Source organism: Triticum dicoccoides, chromosome 4B (assembly GCF_002162155.2).
Source record: "Triticum dicoccoides isolate Atlit2015 ecotype Zavitan chromosome 4B, WEW_v2.0, whole genome shotgun sequence".
NCBI classification, from domain to species: Eukaryota; Viridiplantae; Streptophyta; class Magnoliopsida; order Poales; family Poaceae; genus Triticum; species Triticum dicoccoides.
In genome coordinates this window covers 105,537,052-105,547,186 of record NC_041387.1, presented here as the reverse complement: position 1 = coordinate 105,547,186, position 10,135 = coordinate 105,537,052, and the positions used below count along the sequence as shown (strand labels likewise).

General features: G+C 44.2%; 2 protein-coding genes across 2 annotated transcripts; both read left to right on the top strand.

The window, feature by feature from the left end:
• The first annotated feature begins 6,156 nt into the window (after positions 1-6,156).
• LOC119293422 lies at positions 6,157-6,730 on the top strand. Its single transcript, XM_037571909.1, has one exon. The coding sequence runs from the start codon at positions 6,182-6,184 to the stop codon at positions 6,728-6,730; it is 549 nt and encodes a 182-aa protein (XP_037427806.1). The 5' UTR covers positions 6,157-6,181.
• Positions 6,731-6,816: 86 nt separating this feature from the next.
• On the top strand, positions 6,817-9,259 carry LOC119293423. The gene is made up of 2 exons (XM_037571910.1): positions 6,817-7,387; positions 8,775-9,259. Exons 1-2 carry the CDS (start codon positions 6,886-6,888, stop codon positions 8,810-8,812), a joined length of 540 nt encoding a protein of 179 aa, XP_037427807.1. The 5' UTR covers positions 6,817-6,885; the 3' UTR covers positions 8,813-9,259.
• The last annotated feature ends 876 nt before the right edge of the window (positions 9,260-10,135 follow it).

Sequence of the window (10,135 nt, the reverse complement as noted above, 5' to 3'; positions counted from 1 at the left end):
TTCATCCAATCGATCGGATTCAGTTAACAGTCATCGATCGATCACTCGGGTTCAGTAACGCGTAGCCTGCAGTGCAATCACTCGGGTTCAGTTAGATCCCAACGCCTCGCTCGGGTTTAGTTAGAGCCAACGCCTCGCACACACGCGCGTACGTGTACAAGAGAAACACGCATCGCTCGGCCCCCGACCTCCCACCGTAGCCGGCAACTCCCCGAAATTTTCCTCCCCTCGCTTCTACCATGGTTTTTTCCGTCATGGACGGTCCAAAGAATGTCATGCAGCTGCGTCTCCGGCCCGCCCAGGACGAAAATCCCATTTTTTTTGTCATGATATTTTGTCATAGAAGTAGGAGCCCACCACATCTATGATGATACCGGGTTTTGTCACAATTATCGTCATAGAAGTGTCATATGTATGACTAATTTTTTTCGTTCGGCCCAAAATGTCATGGATGTGTCTTTTTTTTGTAGTGTTGGGGGACAAAAAATAGCATCTCCATCAAACATAGCATCCCCAAGCTTGTGGCTTTGCATATCATTAGCATCATGGATATTCAAGGAATTCATACTAACAACATTGCAATCATGCTCATCATAAAAAGATTTTATGCCAAACATTTTATAGACTTCTTCTTCTAACACTTGAGCACGATTTTCTTTTCCATCATTTTCACGAAAGACATTAAAAAGATGAAGCATATGAGGCAACCTCAATTCCATTTTTTGTAGTTTTATTTTATAAACTAAACTAGTGATAAAACAAGAAACTAAAAGATTCAATTGCAAGATCTAAAGATATACCTTCAAGCACTAACCTCCCCGACAATGGCGCCAGAAAAGAGCTTGATGTCTACTACGCAACCTTCTTCTTGTAAACGTTGTTGGGCCTCCAAGTGCAGAGGTTTGTAGGACAGTAGCAAATTTCCCTCAAGTGGATGACCTAAGGTTTATCAATCCGTGGGAGGCATAGGATGAAGATGATCTCTCTCAAACAACCCTGCAACCAAATAACAAAGAGTCTCTTGTGTCCCCAACGCACCCAATACAATGGTAAATTGTATAGGTGCACTAGTTCGGCGAAGAGATGGTGATAAAAGTGCAACATGGATGGTAGATATAGGTTTTTGTAATCTGAAAATATAAAAATAGCAAGGTAACTAATGATAAAAGTGAACACAAATGGTATTGCAATGCTTCGAAACAAGTCCTAGGGTTCATACTTTCACTAGTGCAAGTTCTCTCAACAATAATAACATAATTGGATCATATAACTATCCCTCAACATGCAACAAAGAGTCACTCCAAAGTCACTAATGGCGGAGAACAAACGAAGAGATTATGGTAGGGTACGGAACCATCTCAAAGTTATTCTTTCCGATCAATCCATTGGGCTATTCCTATAAGTGTCACAAACAGCCATAGAGTTCGTAGTAAAATAACACCTTAAGATAAATCAAGCAAAACCCTAATGTCACCTAGATACTCTGATGTCACCAGAAGTATCCGCGGGTTTGATTATACGATATGCATCACACAATCTCATATTCATCTATTCAAACCAACACAAAGAACTTCAAAGAGTGCCCCAAAGTTTCTACCGGAGAGTCAAGACGAAAAAGTGTGCCAACCCCTATGCATAAGTTCACAAGGTCACTTAACCCGCAAGTTGATCACGAAAACATACATCAAGTGAATCAATAGAATACCCCATTGTCACCACGGGTATCCCACGCAAGACATGCATCAAGTGTTCTCAAATCCTTAAAGACTCAATCCAATAAGATAACTTCAAAGGGAAAACTCAGTCCATTACAAGAGAGTAGAGGGAGGAAACATCATAAGATCCAACTGTAGTAGCAAAGCTCGCGGTACATCAAGATCATGCCAAACCAAGAACACGAGAGAGAGAGAGAGAGATCAAACACATAGCTACTGGTACATACCCCCAGCCCCGAGGGTGAACTACTCCCTCCTCATCATGGAGAGCGCCGGGATGATGAAGATGGCCACCGGTGATGGATCCCCCCTCCGGCAGGGTGCCGGAACATGGTCCCGATTGATTTTTGGTGGCTACAGAGGCTTGCAGCGGCGGAACTCCCTATCTAGGTTATGTTCTGGAGGTTTGGGGATTTATAGGAGAGGTTGGCGTCGAGAACAAGTCAGGAGGGCCCACTAAGAGTCCACGAGGCGGGGGTGCACCCTAGGAGGGAGGGGCGCCCTCCACCCTCGTGGGGGCCACGGGACTCCCCTCCGATAACTCTTCGTTCCAATATCTTTTATATTTTCCAGAAAAAATCTCCGTTGATTTTCAGCGCATTCCGAGAACTTTTATTTCTGCACAAAAACAACACCACGGTAGTTCTACTAAAAACAACGTCAGTTCGGGTTAGTTCTAATCAAATCATACCAAAATCATGTAAAAATATTATAAATATGGCATGAATACATAAAAAATTATAGATACGTTGGAGACGTATCATTATGCAATGAAATTCATATCCTACTTATGGTGCATTATTCGTTGTTACTTATGCTTAATGTTTGGGTACGAGATTTTTTGCTTTTTGGTTGGTCACTTCTTAATCTTTTTGCTAGCCTTCATTTTGCACTAAGTATGATCACTACTTGTGCATCCAAAACTCTTTAAACTAGTTTTTTCGTATGAGTCCACTATACCTACCTATATGCGGTATTTCCATGCCATTCTAAGCAAATTTGCATGTGCCATCTCTAATTTTCAAAATAAATTTCTCTTTTGTGTGCTCTACCGCTCGCAAGGCGATGAAGGGTGACCAATATTTTCCATGCTAGATGTGTTATTCTGACAATGAGTGTTTATTCACTTGTCATTGCACGAGAGTACGGCAAAGGTGTTAGGGATGCCCAGTCCCGAAATGAAAAATGAATTTACTTTATGTTGTCAAATAATAAATTCCTTGGAAAGTGTTGGTATGGAGGGCAACCGTGGATTCGGCTAGCCATGGAAAGTGAAAGTAATGGTGGAAAAAGGAATAAACTTTATTTTCTATTTGGGAACCGCCTATGATGTATCTAGCATGGAAAGTGTTGAGATCTCTAAGTCGTTTTCGTTGGTGGGAAAATTATGCCTCTCAAAAATATTTTTATCTCCCAATTTAAGCTTTGAGCTCTGTCACCTCTACAAATCCCTACTTCCCTCTGCGAAGGGCCTTTCTTTTACTTATGCAATTTTTATTTTGAATTTGAGTCTCCATCTTCTCTTATAAAGCACCAATTAAGGGGCACTATGATCGTATTTGAGCATTGAGTGTAGCTAATATTCGAGTGTGTTTCATGAATGGATCAACTTTAGTATTGGTATTTTGAAAGAAATAGTTGCTTGTTGATATGCTTGAGTACTAAAGTCTTCATGTCAAAACTAGACTATTGCTTTGAATCATATAAAAGTCCATATGCCCATGCTATAAAGAAAAGAAATGTGATGAACATGTTAGGCAGCATTCCACATCAAAAATTCTGTTTTTATCATTTACCTACTCGAGGACGAGCAGGAATTAAGCTTGGGGATGCTGATACGTCTCCAACGTATCTACAATTTTTTATTGTTCCATGCTATTATATTATCATTCTTGGATGTTTTACAACCATTTTAATAGTCATTTTATATTATTTTTTGGTACTAACCTATTGACATAGTGCCCAGTGCCAGTTGTTGTTTTCTGCATGTTTTTTACGTCGTAGGAAATCAATACCAAATAGAGTCCAAACGCAGCGAAACTTTTTGAGGATTTTTTTTGGGGCCAAAAGACATCCAGTGGGCCAAGAAAGCACCTGGGGGGTGCCTCGAGGGGGGCAACGCCCATCAGGGTGGCGCCTGGGGGCCCAGGCGCGCCCAGGTGGGTTGTGCCCACCTCGGGTGCCCCTAAACCACATCGTTGCTCTATAAATACCCCAATATTCCAGAAATCCTAGGGGAGTCAACGATAATCAATTCCAGCCGCCGTAGAGTCCAGAAACACCAGATCCAATCTAGACACCATCACGGAGGGGTTCACTACTTCCATTGGTGCCTCTCCGATGATGCATGAGTAGTTCTTTGTAGACCTTCGGGTCCATAGTTAGTAGCTAGATGGCTTCCTCTCTCTCTCTCTCTCTCTCTCTCTCTCTTGTTTATCAATACAATGGTCTCTTGGAGATCCATATTATGTAAGTCTTTTTGCGGTGTGTTTGTTGGAATCCGATGAACTTTGAGTTTATGATCAGATCTATGTTTTTATCCATGAAAGTTATTTGAGTCTTCTTTGATCTCTTATATGTGTGATTGATTATAGCCTCGTATTTCTTCTCCGATATTTGGGTTTTGTTTAGACAACTTGATCTATTTATCTTGCAATGGGAAGAGGTGATTTGTGATGGGTTCGATCTTACGGTGCTTGATCCCAGTGACAGAAGGGGAAACGACATGTATGTATCATTGCTATTAAGGATAACAAGATGGGGTCTATTTCTACATAAATAGATCTTGTCTACATCATGTCATCGTTCTTATTGCATTACTCCGCTTCTCCATGAACTTAATACACTAGATGCATGCTGGACAGCGGTCGATGTGTGGAGTAATAGTAGTAGATGCAGGCAGGAGTCGGTCTACTAATCTTGGACGTGATGCCTATATAATGACCATTTCCTGGATATTGTCATGATTATTTGAAGTTCTATCAATTGCCCAACAGTAATTGTTTTCCCACCGTTTGCTATTTTTCTCGAGAGAATCCACTAGTGAAACCTACGGCCCCCGGGTCTCTTTTCATCGTATTTGCCTTTGCGATCTATTTTTCTTTGCATTTATTTTCAGATCTATTAAACCAAAAATACAAAAATACCTTGCTGCAATTTATTTGTTCTGCGATCTATGTATCCTGTCTACCACTTTTATCTCACTTTATTTGCCTATCTTGAGGCGTCGTACCTGAAAGGGATTGACAACCCCTTTAACACGTCAAATTGCGAGTATTTGTTATTTGTGTGCAGGTGTTGTTTACGTGGTGTGAGGAGGTTCTCCTACTGGTTCGATAACCTTGGTCTTGTCACTGAGGGAAATACCTACCGTCGCTATATTGCATCATCCCTTCCTCTTTGGAGGAATACCGATGTAGTTCTAGCAGTCATCACATGCCTCGTTGCATGATCGTGCTCGTCAAACGACGTCATGGCATGCCCTGTCGCCCTAGTCGTTGAAGCATTGTCGTGGCCGTCGAAGTCGTCACGGTCATGGAAGAATTGCCATGGTCATTGAAGCACAGCTGTCGTCGTGGTCATTGAAGAATCTCCACAATCGTCGACGGCGTCATGGTCCTCGAAGCCTCGTCGCGACCATTGGAGCATCCTCATTGCATCGTCGCGGTTGTCAATACCGTCATGGCATGCCTCGTCGCCCTAGTTATTGAAGCATTCCCTCCCTGCAGCATGGCGTCGCAACGCCGCGCCTGCCCCTAGTGCTCGCCGGCTCGCACGCCCTGGCGCCCGCGGCCCCTAGTGATGATTCGTAGCACCGTGGCGTTCCACTAGTTGCACTGGTTCTCTCTGGTTCACAGCACCGAGAGGCGGCCCTCATTGCAGCACATGTGTGGGGTAGAGTTCGCTGCTCGCCGGCAGTGAGGGAGAGAGCATGCATCGGTGGTGCTGTGGTGGAGACTGAGAATAGGGAGGAGTGGTGGGCCGGGCTACGGTTCGTGCGGGATGTTTCAGAGAGAGGCGTCGTTTGTTGACTGGATCACTATGCGCACTGCATGATCGAAATTGCTTTACACACGACAAACAATGGACGATGTGTGCACGACTAATGAAACCAGCGGCTATTGTTCGGCGTTGGACAAGATTCTACCGTTCGATGTAACCATCGTCCACAAATCGTCCAAATATTTGTCGTTCACGTAGCACCGCTCCTGCATGATAAGATATGATCGAACGGTTATGCATCCGGCTGATTTGAGGGAGCCATCATCCGGCTGGAAGGGAGTGTTTTCAGAAAAAAACATGGTGAGACAACTCATGCTCTCAAACCGGTTCTGGTCGAACCCAGCCGAGTAGAAAGACGATTGTGCGGCTGCGGCTGCGCCTGCCTCACTCCGCTCCGACTCTCCTTCCCCAATCCCCACCCAAAACCCTCGCTTCCACCTCGCTCCGCCGTCCACGAGCGCACCATGCCGCCGTCACTCCCGCCTCCGCCGCTGATCGACGACCTCATCCACGAGATCTTCCTCCGCCTCCCGCCGGACGAGCCCGAGCACCTCTTCCGCGCCGCCCTCGTCTGCAAGACGTGGCTCCGCATCCTCTGCGACCCCGGCTTCCTCCGCCGCTACCGCACCTTCCACGGCACCCCTCCCCTCCTCGGCCTCCTCCACAGGCTCCAGGTCCTCGAAGGACGCCCCGCGCGTCGCTTCGCCTCCACCACATCGGTGCCGGACTTCCCCCACCCGAGCTCCGGCGACCCCTGGGAGCGCGCCCTCGACTGCCGCCACGGCCGCGTCCTCATCTATATGAGGACGGACGAAAATGCGGACTACCTCGTCTGGGATCCCGTCACGGGCGAGCGCCACGGTGTGCCCTCGCCGGACATCGATTGGCTGATCGAATCTGCGGTGGTGCTCTGCGCCGCCGACGGCTGCGACCACCTCGACTGCCACGGCGGCCCCTTCCGCGTGGTCTTCGCGGCCACCCACGACTACAAAGATACTCCCTCTGTAAACTAATATAAGAGCGTTTAGATAACTAAAATAGTGATCTAAATGCTCTTATATTAGTTTACGGAGGGAGTACCATATTTGCGAGCGTCTACTCATCAGAGACGGGCGTGTGGAGCGTGCCAGTGTGTCTTGACAAGAGCTGTGAAGTCTTTACCCAGCATATGCGAGAGGGGCTTGCAGATAGGCCATACTACACGCCCTATCTCCAGCCTAGGCGAGGCACCCTTGTTCGAGATGCAGTCTACTTCACAGTTCGGTGGGGTAATCCAATCGTCAAGTATGACTTGGGCAAGAATTGCTTATCCATGATTGACCCACCGGCAGAGGACGTGTACTACGTTTCTCTCATGGTGACGGAGAACAGTTCACTGGGCTTTACCTGCACTCGGGATTCCAGCCTTTATATGTGGTCAAGGAAGGTGGATACAGAAGAAGCTGCTGACTGGGTACAATGCAGGGTCATTGAGCTGGAGAAAACAATTCCTGTTGCCAATCCTGATGACAAACCAGTTGTGGTCGGCTTTGCGGAGGGTGTGGGTGTCATCTTCATCAGCACATGTGTTGGCTTATTTATGATCAAGCTCAAGTCAGGGTTGGTCAGGAACGTTGGCGAGGCCGGAGTCTACTTTAGCGTCCTACCTTACATGAGCTTCTACACTCCAGGTATGATACTGGCTCTTGCCTGTCTCTCGGCATGCATTTTCTTTACAGCTTCTGTATGTTTGCTTACATAGTTGGCGCTGGTTCTTCCACACTTATCAGTACAAGTTTGTGTATGCTAGTGAAAAATGAATATGTGGCATGGGGAAACAGAATGTAATTTTGCTTTCATATTGTACTCCCTCCGTTCCTAAATATTTGTCTTTTTAGAGATTTCAACAAGTGACTACATACGGAGTAAAATGAGTGAACCTACATTCCAAAATATGTCTATATACATCCGTATGTGGTGGTCCATTGAAATCTCTAAAAAGACAAATATTTAGGAACGGAGGGAGTAGTTGCTAAGGGCCATGATATGCATTGGTCCTATTGCTAAATGCACACACAAACTTCATGCTCTTGTATTATCCTGCAACCTTGCTTCAGATTTTCTTTCTGTAAACTCTTATGTTTTCTAGCATAGCTATAGCTCACATCAGGCTCAGTCTTGTAACCCTCAGAATTAGTACTAGCACTTACCTCACCAAAGTGGAATGCTGAGTTGAACTGTTACTTATTAGTTTTGTGTATGTTATCTTTTCAGATCATGGCACATTGTTGTCGTTATGACTAACTGATCTCTGAGTACTTTGTTTTATGTTGAGCGGTTTACATACAGATAGTACAAGTCATTATAATCGATTGTGTGTGTTTCTTTGTCGAAATTATCCTGGTTGTGTTGAAAAGTTTTTAATATGCCAGGCATATCTCAGTTAATTTTTGGATAGTGCTTGGCTTGGCTACTTGGAACTAAATTTAAGTGTAGTCTATGTTGTTTCTCTTTAGTTGAATATGATGTTCAGTATTGCTCTCGTCTTCAAAAGGGCTAAGTAGCATTGTCAGACGTTTTGGACTTACAATTTGAAATACAGGGATCCAAGTTGTTATTTAGTCTCACCATAAAACATATACCATCTCTAAATCAACTGAAGAACCGATTTTAGTTTAACGGGCATGTAACTCAGATGTTTTACGCTTGTACTGCAAACATTGGAAAGTATTGTCAAGGACTCAAGGTTATGCTGTTCTAAAATAAAATGCACCACTTATAAAGTTGTTTTCTTCTTTTCGCTAGAGCCGTTTATTGGTCAAGTAGAGGGTGAAGCATGAACTTGCTGCTAGGCTAAAATGGATATTGCTAAATAATTGAATAAACATGTTGGTATGATATTGTTCTGTTGCCTTTGGTTTAGATTTTCTTGAAAAACTATATGTTACTTTCTGGCATGGCTGAAGTTGATATCTGAAATCCATTCCTGTAATCTCTTGAACAAAATAACAAGTACATGGCACAGCGAGTTTTGAATTCTTAAGTTGCTTATGAGTTTTGTGCTTGGTATGTTTACAGATCGTGGCAGAATGTTGTCGCTGGCAAGGACTAACTGATCGCCGATGCGCCGCACAGCAGTGGTACAATGCATAATGGACAAATCCATCTTCTGGAGTGTGCTGCTGTTGCCTTTTTTTTGGAGCTACTACTATCAAGTTGGTCTGCTTTCGTTAGCGGTAACTAAGCATGGCGATTGCAAGTTTGGTTGTTGTTGTTCAATTCATCCTTATCATGTGGCCGGTCAGAGACCAGAGACTTGCGTTTCAGTTTCGTATGTTGCCTTCTTATCTGTTGAGCAGTTTTAAGCAGGAGCGGTGCAAGTCATCATGTTTATGTGTTTGTGCTGCGAATTGTCCTGCTTACATTGAGCACAAACCGTACTTGTTGGATATGTCGGGCTGACATATTTGAGTTACTGTTTGGTTAAATGCTTGAGTCAGCCACATGAAACTAAACTTATGTGGGCCTCTAATTTCTGGAAAAAAAAAGGAAGTGTCATTCAATGTTGGTCTCTTGGCTTGAAGAATGCTGTCTCCTGTGGGAATGTTATGCTGTCGTAAGAAGCAGCCCTGTTTTCTCCTGTGATTTTATAATTATTATTATGGGCCCAATTAAGTGGCCTGAACCTAGATGTGGGACGACGCAGGGCTAAGGTTGGAGGGTTTGATTCTTGGTGTCAAGGGAAAATAGGTTTATTTGGCACTAAAAGCACTATATAGTGGCATATTTAAAAGCAATTAGGAGAACATGTTTTTTTTTTCATTTTCTGTGATGACTGTTTATGTTGGAAGTGTGAAAGTAGAAATTTTTCCGGCGATGTAACGAGCCCAAACTCCTGCATGTGTGGCCAATGAATCCCTTTCAGAAGTTCATATTACGAGCGTCCACATGAAACTCCTTTGCACTTGAGCCGTAGGTCCTGAAATGTTAAGGTAATCTTTTTTCTTTTTCAAGATTCCTAAATTGTTTTTGACATAGCTTACAAAAACGTCTTACATTGTGGAATGAAGGGAGTAGTTTTTATAGGGATACGGCAACAACCATCGGGGTTGCTCTAAGAAGCAGCTCTTGTTGCTCCTGTGGTTTTTGTGCTCTTGTGGTGTTCAGATGCAGCCGCTCGAGGAGTCACGGTTTTCCATGTTTTCAGTTACACATCTAAACTGCATATGGATTACCCCCTCTTTAACGGTGTTTCGGAATACATAGAAATGTGGTCTGGGTTATACCACCATCATGAGCTCTGATGATTTTCATGTTCACTGCAGTAGAAAGTCAGCCATTTTGGTCATATGTTACGCTCCGGATCAATCGTAGCAATATATGTGGCAGTTACAGAATCTGGAATCTGGAATACAAGAATCGAGGATCTGGGAAGATCG

Coding starts and splice junctions, on each gene's coding strand:
- LOC119293422 (XM_037571909.1), top strand. CDS start 6,182: ATGCCGCCGTCACTCCCGCCTCCGCCGCTGATCGACGACCTCATCCAC.
- LOC119293423 (XM_037571910.1), top strand. CDS start 6,886: ATGCGAGAGGGGCTTGCAGATAGGCCATACTACACGCCCTATCTCCAG. Junction 7,388..8,774: donor CATGAGCTTCTACACTCCAG/GTATGATACTGG, acceptor GTATGTTTACAG/ATCGTGGCAGAATGTTGTCG.